General features: G+C 41.8%; 1 protein-coding gene across 8 annotated transcripts in view; it reads right to left on the minus strand.

The window, feature by feature from the left end:
- Positions 1 to 4503: 4503 nt before the first annotated feature.
- The window catches only part of tns1.L (tensin 1 L homeolog), a 207882-nt gene continuing 197085 nt past the window's right edge, over positions 4504 to 15300 (minus strand). For all 8 annotated transcript variants that reach the window (XM_041577148.1, XM_041577147.1, XM_041577150.1 and 5 more), the window contains 9 exons: positions 15201 to 15287; positions 14099 to 14230; positions 13905 to 13997; positions 13357 to 13434; positions 13193 to 13264; positions 12682 to 12850; positions 12439 to 12507; positions 11805 to 11834; positions 4504 to 9491 (listed from right to left, as the gene is read on the minus strand). In XM_041577148.1, coding sequence (XP_041433082.1) covers positions 9353 to 9491; positions 11805 to 11834; positions 12439 to 12507; positions 12682 to 12850; positions 13193 to 13264; positions 13357 to 13434; positions 13905 to 13997; positions 14099 to 14230; positions 15201 to 15287 — 869 coding nt within the window. In that variant the 3' untranslated portion in view covers positions 4504 to 9352. The remainder of the gene's footprint in view (positions 9492 to 11804; positions 11835 to 12438; positions 12508 to 12681; positions 12851 to 13192; positions 13265 to 13356; positions 13435 to 13904; positions 13998 to 14098; positions 14231 to 15200; positions 15288 to 15300) is intronic.

Genomic DNA, 15300 nt, shown 5'->3' on the forward strand with positions numbered 1-15300 from the left:
TTGTAACTTTGTATTTATTGGGTAAATAGTCAAGTCTAGAAAATTTATTTCTTTGTGACTATAGGTAAGAGATAGCTCTATATTTAAATCATTATTGTTTAATCCTGTGACAAACTCGATCAGTAAGTCAGTGGGGCCCTTCCAGACGATTATTATATCGTCTATGTAGCGACGCCATAGGACGAGGTTAGGACTCATTCAGCCATGTTTCGGCAACCCTAGTCACATTATATATTCTCTCAAACGCGAGCACCTCCAGCTCTCCCATTTTACCAGTCAGACTCCTTGCATTTGCAAACATACATTTAATACTGGAACCAGCGTTAGCATCTTGTAAATACATGTGGTCTCCCTGTCCTTAACGGCAACCCTTACCAAATCTCCTCCCCCATTTTCCCTACCTATGCCCACTACCTGCCTATTGTTCTGTTGATAGGCTGCTGATGAACTGCTGGGGAGGGGAGGATATCACTCCATCTTGCAGTGTAGAAGTAAAGAGTGACTGATGTTTATCAGAGAATAAGTCACATGACTAGGGGCTGCTGAGAAAATAACAATATGTCTAGCCCCATGGCAAATTTCATAAAAACATGTTTTCCATTGACAGTATCCCTCTAGCTCAGATATTGTGTCCCCAAGCACAATGAGAGGCACGTCACTCCTCGTCTTGTATCACTGCTGAATCAAAGGTTGCCCCCCTGACCTGATGGTGCAAAGGGGCCCAGATACAGAGACATTTATAGGGCTGCTTTATCACAATTTCTTGCTGGAGAGCTTCCCATCTTCCAGATCCCAGCTGCCTAGGAATGCCTTGGAGACAGTTATTGGCCCAGAACCCCAGCCAACTTCATTCTCCACACACCAAGCTGTGCAAAGAGCTATGTGATGAAAGCTGGGTGGGACCCCAGGACAGAGTGCAAGATAAGACCCTACGGAGCCATCCCGATTCTACCTTAACTCCTCTTCTGCCAGGGAAAGCCAAACTACTTCTTTGCTTTCTTTCTTTCTTTCTTTCTTTCTTTCTTTCTTTCCTTTTTCATTTCCTTTCCTTTCTTTCCACACCTCCATGGTGCCTTATCTTGTGCTTTGTTCTAGGTCTCAACCAACCTTGATAATACATCTTTCTATTATTTTCTCTTTCTTTCTTTTAGTTTGTATATGTTGTACTTTGCTCTTAAACCCAATGGGGAGACTTAAGAGAAAAATGAATGGTTTGATTTCCTAGCGCCAGTGATTAGACAGAGGGGAAGCATCGCCTGACTAATGAGCCACCCACTCACAGGCTGAGCCTCTCGGCTATAACTGTAGCAAGTGCATTTTCTCAGATTTCTCCCTCCAGACACTGTATCTCTCACATATAGGTCTGTGGCACCTCTTAGTGGTGAATAAATATACTGCAGATACATAATGGATATATTTTATTTAGCTACTGTATGTATGCATTCCCACCAATCCTGCCCCAGCGAAGCATACTAAAGTCTCTAGAGCCAGTTTTATCAGGAACCAAATAACCTGCCTGTATGTATGTATTTAGAGTATGGGAAGAAGCTGAAGTACCCAGAGGAAACACATGCAGATGTAAGGAGAACATGCACACTCCTTGCATAGATAAAAATAATTGTGGGTCACAGTAGTGGTGAAGGTATTGGGAATTGTGAAAATCTTCCCATGTCAGGGAAAGGGGCTTTAGCTGTGGAATACTGAGTATAGTAAGTAGAGACGGTAACTCTTGGACACAATGTATAGTAAGGCAATAGTAAGGCAGGGAAACGGGGTGTAGCTGTGGTATAGTGTGTATAGTAAGAAGGGGCTGTGACTTTGGGACACTGTGTATAGTATATATATATATATATATATATATATATATATATATATATATATATATATATATATATATATATATATCCCTATTGGATTGTTTTCTTATGCTTCGATGCACAAAAATTCCTGTTCTTGCCTACTTTTTACATTATCCCTTGTTTGCTCCAAATCCCATCTACGGAGCAAATTACTGAAGTTGGGCTAAATTGCACCACTGCACTTACCTGCAGCAACCCATCAGCAGTTAGCATTGACTGCAAGTTAGAAATGTAAAGCAAAGGCTACAATACCACACAGTTTGATCACTTCACTGATGATGGGCCACTGAGAAGGTGTTCGATGGCCAGAAGTCAGAACCAGAGGTACAAAGAACAGAATGGGCCAGACAGAACTATTTTGAAGGTATTGTTAGGAAATGAAAATTGCCACTAGGAATTATCAAATGATATTTCATTAGTGCATTGTATGAAATGAAAATGATAATGTATGTTTAAATTTGCATGCTGAAAACCACTGCAACGCACACGCATGCGCGAAAAAGGCAGCGTTGGCATACATGTAAAACGCAGCAGTGCAACAGCTGGTCAGCCAAGTCCGACCCTGTGTGTGGCCCATCCCACATAAAAATCTGCCTGCTGTGATTGCTTGTGTTTAGTGTACTGATCTTAACTGGCCCCTGTAACACCTCTTTTGTTCACTTCCTAAAGCCCTGTATTGTTCATACCTCAGACCCAGACTGAAACTGCCCACATTATTCACACCTGATGGAGGAGCACCAGCACTGTGTCACTGTATGTAACATAGTATGAACTGTTCATCTTAGAGTCCTGATTTTTGTGTCATACTCTGCCTGTCCTATGCCCCCTGTGTGTGTCATACTCTACCTGTCCTATGTTTCCTGTGTGTGCCATCCTCTACCTGCCCTATGCTCTATGTGTGTGCCATACACTGTCTGTGTGAGGTGAACTAGGTGGGGATGTTAGCATTTGGAAATACTTGGTAGGGGTCCCCAAGGTGTTTGATCATGTGCTGGGGGTTGTTGTGTTATCAGCAGGGGAGGATGAGGCATATGGATTTAAGGGTATGTCTTAATATGACTTAATACCATGTATGCCAGAAAAATATAGCACTGCTGTAGATAATCCTTGTCGCCATCTTCTTTGGATCTTTTTTTCATTCTGGTTCAGGCTGGCGAATACGCAATAGAGTAAAGTCCGAAATTAGAAATGAAAAGCTGGCTTTTTCATTCTAGCGTGCACATGCCTGTCGTGCCTTAGAAAGAAGACTGAAAAGGAAGGAAGATCGCACCAAATGAACTTCAGTAGTTTTCTACTTACAGGAGCAGCGACCTGAGGCATCAAGCTATTACAATCACCAGCAGGTGCATTACATTTGCCACTCCCCAGTGACTGAGACTTAAGTTCTCCTTTAACATTTCTCTGCTCCAGGAGAAAAGGAAACGCACTATAAATCTAATATATGTCACTTTTCTACCAAAGTAACCGATTTATATATCTCCCTATCAATTTATATCTCTGAATCTCTCTCAATAGCTCCCTTTATTTCCCTATATCTTCATCTATCTATCTCCAAATCGCTTTATATTTCTCTGTGTCTCCCTATAGCTCTCTCTTTTATATATATATATATATATATATATATATATATATATATATATATATATATATATATACATATATATATATATATACATATACATATATATATATATATACATATACATATATACATACATACACATACAGGTATGGGACTGGTTATCCAGAATGCTTGGGACCTGGGGCTTTCCGGATAATGGATTTTTACCGTAATTTGGATCTTCATACCTTACGTCTACCAATAGGCTGGTTTTTCTTCCTTCCAATAGGGATTAATTACATTTTAGTTTGGATCATGTACAAGGTACTGTTTTATTCTGACAGAGAAATATATATATATGTGTATATATATATATATATATATATATATATATATATATATGTGTATATATATATATATATATATATATATATATATATATATGTGTATATATATATATATATATATATATATATATATATGAATCTTTCTATATCTCTTTAACCCTATATTTCTCTATAAGCAGGCAATAAATCTTCCTGAAATGCTTTCCCGCTGGCAATAAATTATATTGCTGATGGGAAAGCCTACACGTCAATAAACTTTAATGTTGGTGGGAAAGCATTCTGGGAGATTTGTTGCTAGTGGTAGTACAGATTTACCTGCGTGCCGGTACCTTAATGCTCTGATTGGCTACGTGCTGTTTTAGTGCTGTGAATGTTCAGATGCTTTGACCCATAGGGTAGGACTACACAAACTATTTCCACGCGATCCGATGTGAAAAAATGCAGGCGTGGTGCCCTGTGATATCTACTATGAGATTTTATTCCCAGACTCTTAGGTTTGGCTTCCTTCCAGGCCACGGATATTCCAGTATTGATGTATCTGCAAAATCTGCAGTTACCCATAGCAATCAGATACAATGGTACTCATTGTATGCAGCAGTTCTGTCTTGCTTTATGGCTGATATTCTCTCTATCTTTATAACACAGCATTCTGTACCCATTGTAAGCAGCAGTCCTGCCCTGCTTTATGGCAGAGATTCCTTATAAAAGACAATTGCATGAAAGAAAGAGACATTAATTCCAAGCAAAAGTATATTTTATATATTGATGTTATCACTGACAAAGCCATACAATAAATTGCAAGGAATGAGACATCTGTACAAACAGGAAGTGGAAGCCAGGGCGGGGGCAGAAATATAACGCACCATATATTTATACAAGTGATAACATTAACAGCACATGGATACAAAATATAAAGTATATTTCCATCTATATAAATACAGAGAGAGGGGGTTTTCTCTTTAATTTTTTTTATTTTTTTATTTAACTTTTATTTTTTTTTTTTAATTTTCTTTTGTTACTGATTGCGGTTGATAGGCTGTGACGCAAAATATATAAAAATAAGCGTGTTGAGAAACTCTTGCGGATTTTGATGCAGGAACGGGACATGGAGAAATGAAATTGCAGGCTGCATTGACAAGGCCAGAGGAGCCCTGTCCCCATTGGCCAGGAAATGGATAGCAGTCAAGGGTAACCTACAACTAGTTAAGATCCTGGGAGTAGTAGTTCAGCAACATTTGGGGGGCTCCTATGGCTGTTGGGTTGGTAGGGTAGAGTTGTCTGTGGGGGAAGTCTGCATTGAAGGTCACTTTGGATTCTGTTTTATGAACAAGAAAATACAGGCTGCAGACTGGGGGAAATCTAAATGGCATGTAAATCCTTGGCACTCCAGTCCGACAGCTATTATGAACTACAACTTCCAGGATCCTCAACCAATGGCTTAATTGTAATTCATTTTAGAGAGGATGATGGGTCAATGCCCTCTTTAAGATGGATGCAAATATTTGCCAGGGCTACACTTGCCAGTTAAAGGTCAACCCTGATTGTCAAAGAAGAGGAGCAGTCTGTTCTGTGCAGTGATCTATTGTTACAGTACATCTCAGGGCCTAGGAATTTGTAGTTCAATGTAATTAAAGGTCACAAGTTTTTTTATTGCACATTTCAAATAAAATATGAGGGCAAAAACCAGGTCTCTCCAGCCCCCCCCCATTAAAGGGAAAGCTCTAAACTTCCAAAAACAAACCCCTAATTAATCAAAGCTGCTCCCCAATGAATACAAGGATTTGATCCTCTTTTGGGCTGCCTAGTGTTCAAGCGGGGGGGTGGTTTTTGCCAGATAGGTAAAGTAATTTGGAGATTTGTGTTTTGTTCACTGAGATTGTTCAAGAGAATCAGAGCTTTGCTCCCAGGTACGTTCTTGGAGGAACTTGCAGTCCATGTTCAATCCCAAACAGATTAACCATTAGTTAGCATTACAGATCAATACTTTTCACACTGGAATTGAGCAACACTGCCCCTGCTCAAAGTGCTTACAATCTAAGAGTCGATACCGGAGACAGTTGGCAGATATTGGTTGTCCAAAGTAACGTAGTAGTTCTTAGGGTTCCCCTTGGTATATCTTCCAATATATATATATATATATATATATATATATATATATATATATATATATATATATATATATATATATATATATATATATATATATATATATATATATACACATATAATGTCTAGAGGTCTAACAAGCGCATATGAAGATTCCCAAGTGCTTTTTGTACAGAACACAGGGAAAGTGTCATATTGGTTCTTATGGCTATTGGCCTGTGAAGTAAGGTGCACTGAGTGTTGTCTGAAGCAATTAACTAATTAAGGCAAAAGCTTATTGAACCCAGTTTTTTCTGTAAGAAGGGAACTGGCAAACCTTTAGGCATCTCAAATGTGATGCTGGGAGTTTATCTTTAAAAAAACAATTGCAGTGATGCAGATTGGGAGTTCCTGGATTAAGCCAGCAGGTGGCGTGCTCATATATGATTCCTTCTACCCCCTCCCGTCATCCATCCATCTGTGCCATTTCCATGTAGCTGTGAGTGTGCGCACACGTGCGTGTCAGTATCTCAAGTGCTCAAAGCCAAAAACACAAAGTAATCAGGATGCAGTGATCCGACATTATCCGTTGCTCGCTCCATTTACCCAAAAATACCAGGCTGGATGGCAAATTCATTGGCTTGCATTTAGCTCAGAGCAGTCTGTAGTGAGTGGGGGGTCCCACTGCGCCCTAAACTTTTCATCTTTATAGGGACCCATATAGGGAATAGAAGTTATGGCAGTTGTGGCAGAGAGGTATCTGGAGAGGGATAGTGTGTATAGTAAAGCAGGATAGTGTCGGTAACACAATATCAGGGCAGGCAGAGTCTTTTTCCAACTAAGATCCTCTAACCTCAGGTAAGGTAGCATTTTATTGGTTGAGGTTGATAAGCAGAACTGCTTTTGGGGTATGAAATACACATGGTCATTGCTAAATACTTAAATATCAATAAAAACATCCACATGCAACAGTAGGAAGTCACCCCTAACTGCCACTATAAGTGTTTTAGATGTTTGTATCCTACAACCCCAGTTGGGAGTGTGATGAACAGCCTATGGTTCAGTTCCCTTAGCTAGAATAAGTGTCTGATTGGCTGTCACTTTGCATAGAAACATCTAAGTTCTGACTCCTCCCTTAGCGGCATGACCTTGTTCAATTCCTCATACTGCAATAAGTTTAAAGCCGCTAATTTACACTGTCCACTCCTTTTTGTATCACATGAATCCAGCTCTCCTTGCAACATTGCAGGATTTCCAACACACCTTACTCATTGCTACTGAAGAGACCAGTCCAACATTTCTCTTTAGCAGCCAGAGGGCCTACCTATAGGGTCCTTATTGCCTGTGCCATAGCCCAATGCTCTATGAGACACACCATGGTAAAGTAACAGCATCATCTGGCCATGAAACCAGTAAGGCACTCACAAAGGTTTATGGAAAGTCCCAAAAATCCCTGGGTGGATTCATGAAATGCCCAAGAAGGGGAGCAATGAGCTATGGCAGGGTAGTCATAATAAACCCCCAGAAATGTTTGGTATCTTCCTGGTATACAAACACTATGCACACTCACACACCTTCCTAAATGTTCCGCCCCTTCTCCTTCTCACTTGCTCGGGCCATCTATAAACAAAGGGAGAAGCTGAAGCCAAGATTTCCTATAGTATGAAAAATGAGCTAAATAATGAATAGGCCTACAGGTTCATACATATTAGGGGCTTGTTTCAGGCTGGGTTGGGAGCCAAATATCAGAAATAGGGATGGGCGAATTTGATTTCGTTTTGCCAAAAATTCGCAGCTGGCGAAATGTCGATGACGCCCTGATGCGCATCTTTTTTGTCGCATGACGCAATACAAGTCTATGAGCGTCATTTCCACGGCGAAACAAGGCGAAAAAAATTCGGCCATCCCTAATCAGAAAGGTCCCTTTAAAGATAAAACATAAATCAGAAGGGTCCCTTCAGAAGGTAGCTAGTTCGAGCAATCCTGATTTTTGACATTTTATATCTCCACTCTGATGGTAGCTCCAGCATTCCTGCATTAGCAAAGAACCCCCCCCCCATACTGACTATCTGCAGAGGATTTAGAATCATCCACTGCATTCTGCCCATTAGAGGGATTTAGTAGTATGTTACTGTAGACAGGGTAATGCTGGCCTGTTGGGATACAGGGAATCCCCCAATGGACCCACCATCAGCAAATATTTATGTAAAACATTAAGTACATATTATATCAAATGGTGCATAGAGTTAGCCTTTAGATCCTGCATGCCTAGAAAGATTTTCCTGTACTGCAGGGTATGAAGGGAAGTGTAGTTTAGCATTATGACTCTACTGTAGCAACTTACAGCACAGCAGGCTTATGGGTATTGAGCTTGCAGAGATAGCAAGATAGTATACAGTGTAACCTTGCACCTGATTGAGCCCTTCTTGCACTATTCTCCTTATCACTTGTACTGAAGGTGAATAATGATGCAATGCTCAGCCCTTGGTTGTTGTTGACCTTCAATGTTGCTTTAACAGCAACATCAGAGCAAAGGCATCACCAACCAGTGCCCAAACCAATCAGGAATAAGAGCAGTTCATCTGGCAGGATCCGAGGAGATCTGACACAACATGCTCCTCATGATCTCTCACAAACCAAAGCTCATTCAAGTGTATTGCATTATAGCTGCTAAAGGAACATGCAAAACTGGGTCAGCATGCGCATGGTGAATCGTGAATTACTGCCTTCTTAGGGAAGGGCTTGTGCAAAGCCATTGCCCCACCACTGACTGTTGCAATATTCTGTCTGACCAGTAGTTGTCACCACTAAAGCCTCCAGGATGCAGCAATTTCCATTTGAACACTAGGTTTCACTACATAGAGGCTCTTTTGAGGGTGTTTATCATACATCAGACAAAGTGGGGTTTAAGGCTCCAATGCAAAATCAAAAATGATCCCTAAAAATGCAGATGTCATTCATGATCCAATCTGACCTTCCATTTACCTCAACGGAAGAAAAAAATATATATACTTTGTTTTTTATATTTAAAAACAGAGTAGATAGCGAGCCGGATCTGTACATCCAACGCGGTGTATAAAAATCTTGCCTTATAATAGTATACTCTCCTATTGAGTTATTATAAATCCTGTGTATGCTAGGTTTGTGTACTTATGCACTTATATAGCTGTATATATATATATGGTTTAGTAACAGCAAGATTTCAATTAAAATGAACACCTTAGATACTTGATGCTGCCGTCAATTGATCCGGAAGCCAATGGGATCTGAGAACAGTTTAGTGCCTGCATGTATTTTGCTCCAATTCCATCAGCGGAGGGGGGTGTTAAAATAATTACAATTTCTTCTTTTGCGTAAATTTTTTTCTTTCGATTCAATTTTTGTTTGTTTTGTTGCTTGTCCACTCCATGGACTAACTGTCCTCCATTCTCCTGTATCATGTATTCTCTCTTGCTGTTTTCAGGAGTCCTTATTTATAGAAGGATTTCATGGGGGGTTACTCATCTTTTCTGCAGGCCGATGACTCGGGACACAAAGTTGACAATGGCAGTGGCTGGTTGGTTTGGATCAAGCTCGGCAAACAGGTGGCACACATTGTCTGTTGTGCTTCCTTGTTTTCTGGCTACAAATCCAAAGAGTCTGTGGGGGAAAAAAGGACAATTTTGTTAATTCTGAGGGTCCAACTAATCTATCTCTACTAGTACTAAAGAATGCAGATCTAGAGTTGTAGGTATTTGGAGTTTTGGAGATTGTTGGAGGTATCTGAAAGAAGTTAGAGTTAGAGGTAATTGGAGATAATTAGAATTGAAGGTTGTTACAGATGGAGATGGAGGTTTATGGAGTTGGAGATAGGTGGATATCCAAGTTAGAGTTGGAGGTTGTAGAAATAGTTGAAATTGGAGACAGTTGAAAGTAATTAGTGTGTAGGTAGTTGGATTTGGTTAAAATAGAAGGTTATTGAACATGGAAGTAATTGGAGTTGAAGGTTGTTGGAAGTGGTTAGAGGTTGTTGGAGTTAGAATTAAAGGATGCTATAAAAGGTAGTTGGAGATCAAGATAGCTGAGCTGGAGGTAGGTGGAAGTAGTTTTATTGGTTGGAGGTAGTTAGAAGTTATTAGCGTTTGAGATTGTTAAGGAAGCCATACACAGGCTGATAAAAGCTGCAGACAGACCGAGTCGGCATCTTATCGGCCTGTGTGTGGGGCCCAGACCGATATCTGGCCAGATGTTGATCGAGCAGGGTTAAAAATCCTGACAGATGGTGGCCACATCTGTTCATAGATGCGGTCCCACGATCCGACCGCCTGTATTGGCAGCAATATGCTCTGATCGTTGGACCCTAGGGCCCACAATCAGATCAGCCTGATATTGCCCACCTCAATGTGGGCATATCGGGGAGAGATCCACTCATTTGGCAACATCACCAAACGAGCGGATCTCTCCATGTATGGCCAGCTTTAGAGTTGTAGTTGGAAGCAGTAAGAGTTGGAGATTGTTTAAGCTGGAGGAAGTTGTTGGATGGAATGGGTCACAGGAGGTTATGGTAGAACAAAAGGTGACGGCAGCAACTTATGTCAGTGAGCCTGCAACTTGCCCTATCAAACCCTGACTACTGAGTAAATTCAGAAAATATCAAGGGACATCTGACTTTTGGGTGTGAAGAACAGAACTGAATTCCACCTCAACCATTAAAAACAACAGACTTATATTAATGTATGGGTAAAGAGCAATTATGGATGCTGATTGCAGACTGTGCGGATTTCTGTGCCAACAAGCAAAATGTATAAATGGCTGAGAAGGAATCAGTAGTTGTATCATGTCAACCATATCCCTAATTTTAGATTCATTTTCATTACAGGTTCATTCATACATGTGACAACACTACATTGTTTCTTTCTCCTCTTAATTTCTGCCTCCTGAGGTCTTGCTGGAATCACTATATATACAAATCAGTAATGGGGGAGTAGTGCTGAGGAGTCCTAGCCTGTGTCTGAGCCATTCAAGTTATTATTAGAGAACAAAGACAGCTGCAAATAGTCATTGATGCCACCCCCAGTGTCTGATTAGGACAGGGCTATAATTAGGTTGGTTGGTTTTACAGCAAAAGTTACAACTTAAAATGTTGTACATGGACAACCAGACTAGTCAGCACAGCTCCTGGGATGTCTAGTGTTACATGGTCGTAAGGGTCTATGACCCCGGCAACCAGAGAGCAGATTAATCCGGAGGCTTCTTTAGTATAGTTATTTTATGAATTATACAGATCCTCTCTTTATCTTTGCTCTTTATTTAAACCACTGTCTGGTTCCAAGGAAAATGACACCCCTTTCAACTATGGAATGCTGGAGCACGAGCTCAGGGCACCCATCCCATGTAAATCCATTTCAAGTGCAGCAAAGTGAATTCTGCCTCTGGAATAACTCCCTTCCCATGTTTAGAGTATATGACCATAACTCTCCATGACCCATCACCTTGCCCTTTAATATAGCAGCTATTATATAGCACAGCACAAAATACTTCCTTTGCTCTAGGCCCAGAACACACAATTAATTTATTCTAGGGAAACTGATATATAACTCCACTTGTGCCCTTAAGGCAATTGTAGAAACTCCTGTGTGTACTATGTGCTCCTGGGCTTTCCCATGTCCATGCAGGTGGTGAGGCTTGGCCAGACTGAAATAGACAATAGCCAAGAGAAGTGTGATAGAACAAAGGTTCCCTCTAGTGGCCAAAGCACTGCAGACAAAGAGCAAACCCAGTCATCTGACCATAGTAATGCGACCAGATCAGGAAGCACATTGAATCAGAGCCCCGTATCTCGCTCAGTGTTTTGGATAGACTCACTACGAAAGTGGTAGCTTGGGACATGCCAAAGCACCTGCACACATCAATTCCCCACAGACTCAACCCAAGATACAGACATCTATAATCCCTTGTAGTATTGTCACTTACTTGGCTTGTGTCCCATCAGTCTTCATCCACCTGGGAAAGCAAACAAAATTGATGGGGTTAGTGTGAGGTGCAAAAAGCAACACTAGGCAGTGTCATACTTGGGCATACACAAAGGGTCACCATAAGGCAGGGGTCTCCAACCTTTTTTTTACCTGCGAGCAACATTCAGGTGCAAAAAGAGTTGGGGAGCAACACTAGCATGAAAAAAAGTCCTGGGGGTACCAAATAAGGGCTGTGATTGGCCATTAGGTAGGGCCTATATAGAATGGCAACCATACAGGAGGGTCTGTTTGGCAGTACACCTGGTTTTTATGCAAACACAGCGTGCCTTCAAGTCTGGAATTTAAAAATAAGCACCTGCTTTGGGGCCACTGGGAGCAACATCCAATCGGTTGGTGAGCAACATGTTGCTCGCAAGCTACTGGTTGGGGATCACTGCCATAAGGGATTGTGGAGGGATTTAGATGAATTATAGGTAAGGTTTTTGGCATTATGGGGCATGGTCGATTATTTAGATGTATTTATTTCCTTGTCTAATACAGACAGGCACATAGAGGGGGCTAAGACCCCCCACTTGTACTCGGAGATGTAAAATCTCATTATTAAGCCCCAGTGACTGGAGAGATTTACTCACTTTCTCTCTTGTTGGTCAAGGTCGCAGAAGGTGATTGAGTTCAGCGGATAATGTCTTCTGAAAAATAATCTGTAAGACAAAGTATTTTTTTATTTGTTGAATTTCCTGATGCTCAGTTGCATTACATGATGTGGCAGAAGCTGGAGCAGTAGCCCTTAATCGAGATTCCCCCCCCCTACAAACATCTTTAGAATAACTGCCCAGATCTAAATCTGACCAACAGCTTCAGTATCCCAAACTCACTTCCTCTGGTTGTCTGTTAAGGTGATTCCTTGTGCAGAGACTTTAAAATGAACGATAGCGGCAGCTGGTGGTGGATCAGCAGCAAGCGACTCTGCAATAGTCTTTGCAATGGCCTGTGGGCCGGTCAGTGACTCCATATCTATCGAGTTTATGAATAAAACGTTGCAGGCTGATCGGGGAGGAAGGAGGAACAAAGTCAGTCTGGAATGTAAAGATCCCTTGAAATTGTCATATCTACTGTATATAAAATGGAAAGTTAACTGAGAAATGTGTTTTTATTTTGCCATAGACTGTGATTCTGCATAGTTCTGCCATTCTTGCCAGCTTGGCATTCAAACAACTATCTGGTGGCAAAAATACCCTAGCCTAACCCGCAAGCAAACAAACATACCAGTGTACAAATCTAACCAAGGGCCCTTCTGAACCTGGGGTCCACAGCCTCCCTATAAACTATTTTCTTTTTAATTTCATAAATGCCCAGGGGTGAGGTTAGGTTGGGTTTGGTCAGTACCTGCACCCTGTTTCAGTAGATCTGAGGCTGAATTAGCCGGAGCAGCCGTCTCCTTGGGCTCATCAGAGGGATCTGTCAAGGAAACAGGTGATGGGATTAGCCAGTAAGACTCGAAGATGTATCGTGTATTTGTCCAATCTGATTAAACATGCAGAGACACTTACCTCTGCTTGGTATGACCAGTTTGCAGGGCAGTGCAAGTGGAGTGATGGAGTGCTGGTACACCAGAGCCGACAGGCAGCCTGAGTAGAAGAGACAAGGAAAACATGAGGCTCTAGGGAACAGATATAGCATCTCCCACTTAGGTAAAGTATATCCTAATGTTTTAGTTTGTTGCCCAAGGAAGATGACAAGAGAATAAATGGGGGCCCCTGGGCAATGTAGGGTGGCAGGGAGTTCTTTCTAATTTTTTGTTTTTTTATTGCAATTCAACAGCTGGGGGTAGTAGGTGGCACAACCTGGGTGTCCTTAGTATCTTTATTTAAGTTCCTCCCTGGGGCCCCTTTTGATGCCGAGTGTCAGATGCCCTTCCTACCATAAACCTGGCAGTGGTGTATAAAGTGGTACTTCCATTTACAGATCAAATTTACATACAGACCTTGTAACAATTGCCCCCATTCTGGCTCTGTGTAAGAGTTTACACCCACCAGACAGCTTGGTCCACCCACCCCATATGCCAGTACATCACTGTCTGGGTTATATGTAGTCTCACCAAAGTAAGGTTCATTTTGGCAGCCCTTTAATTTCACCCCCCTGGGACTCGTCTCAATCAGAAAGTGACGCACAAGCTCATTGGTCACATCGCCTACAGAGAAAGTGTCGGAAAGTACATTGTTATTTCAAATACAGGATAAAAATAACTTTTTTTTTCAGCTTTTTTCAAAGGGAGAATCCATGGCTAATTACCTTTCTTGCTGGGCTGGCCAGCGTTAGCGGGCGGGGTGGCAACTTTCATGGCAAGTCCATAGGCTCCTCGGAATGAATGGCTGTCTCGTATAATGAACGCTCCAGGGTCTTTGTCCTTCAGTAAGGAGATTGCTGGGAAGTGAAGAGGAGGCAGATCTCAGTATCATACTTCTCTGGTGGGCAGTATTGTCATTTTAGCCATCTACCCGCCCCAGATTACACAGGGGCTGTTCAACTGCGTGGGAATTGGTCTGGGGTAAACAGACCCCAATTTTTTGAAAGGCCACCAAGGCCTTGGCCTATGGCGGCAGGATTTTAGGGGGCGGCATGCTGCCCAAAAACACTAACATTAATTCAGAAACATTGGGGATGCGCAGGAGATTCTTTTTGCATTTCCAGTGTGCCAATCCCCTTTGCTCCAGTTTTGATGATGAAAAAGGACGGGGGCGAGGAACAGCAGCGGCCGAGGGGTGCCCGCTATGTAAATACGGCCCTGGGGGTGAATAATGGTGTTTTTGATAATTTCCGCAAATAAAGGTTTTTAAACTGCTGCACTTGCCATGGCCATAATAAGGCAGCAATTAATGACATTCAAGTACAATTAATTTGCTATTCAATTGTGTTTTATGCAGGGCCTCTCATTTTCCAAATAACCGGTTGTTCATAGCTTTACCACTAGGTGGCTCATCTCCATAAAAAAACTTATTCTTGGATGTACTTTTCAGTTTGCAACAAGGGGCTATTACCAGGCCGGATTTACTAAGTGGGCACCCCTAGGCCCACTGCCATTCCTCACCCCTGATCACTGGGGATTGGCGCATGGATGTGACTGGCCTTCATGCTGCCCCCTAAAACCCTGCCACCCTAGGCCCGTGCCTTGGTGGCCTTTCCATAAATCCGGGCCTGGCTATTACATAATTATACAGGCAGAAACTGTTGCAGTCTGTCAGAACTAAGAACAGTTACATTCAATGAACAAGGGTCTGAATGTCTGAAGAACGCAGAAAAGTTTGACAGTAGGCAGAAGTGCCAGACCTCTAATGTACATATCTAGGTGCACAATCTGTGCCAATGGGCATCAACAGTGCTTAGTGCTACTTACCCTGATCTCTTGAAATGTCTGGTTTGTACCAGTACTTGGATGTATCCTGCACAAACTTCACATTTGCTCTGGTCTCCGGACTGCTGTCTGGAAAGAGGAA

This window comes from Xenopus laevis, chromosome 9_10L (assembly GCF_017654675.1).
Source record: "Xenopus laevis strain J_2021 chromosome 9_10L, Xenopus_laevis_v10.1, whole genome shotgun sequence".
NCBI classification, from domain to species: Eukaryota; Metazoa; Chordata; class Amphibia; order Anura; family Pipidae; genus Xenopus; species Xenopus laevis.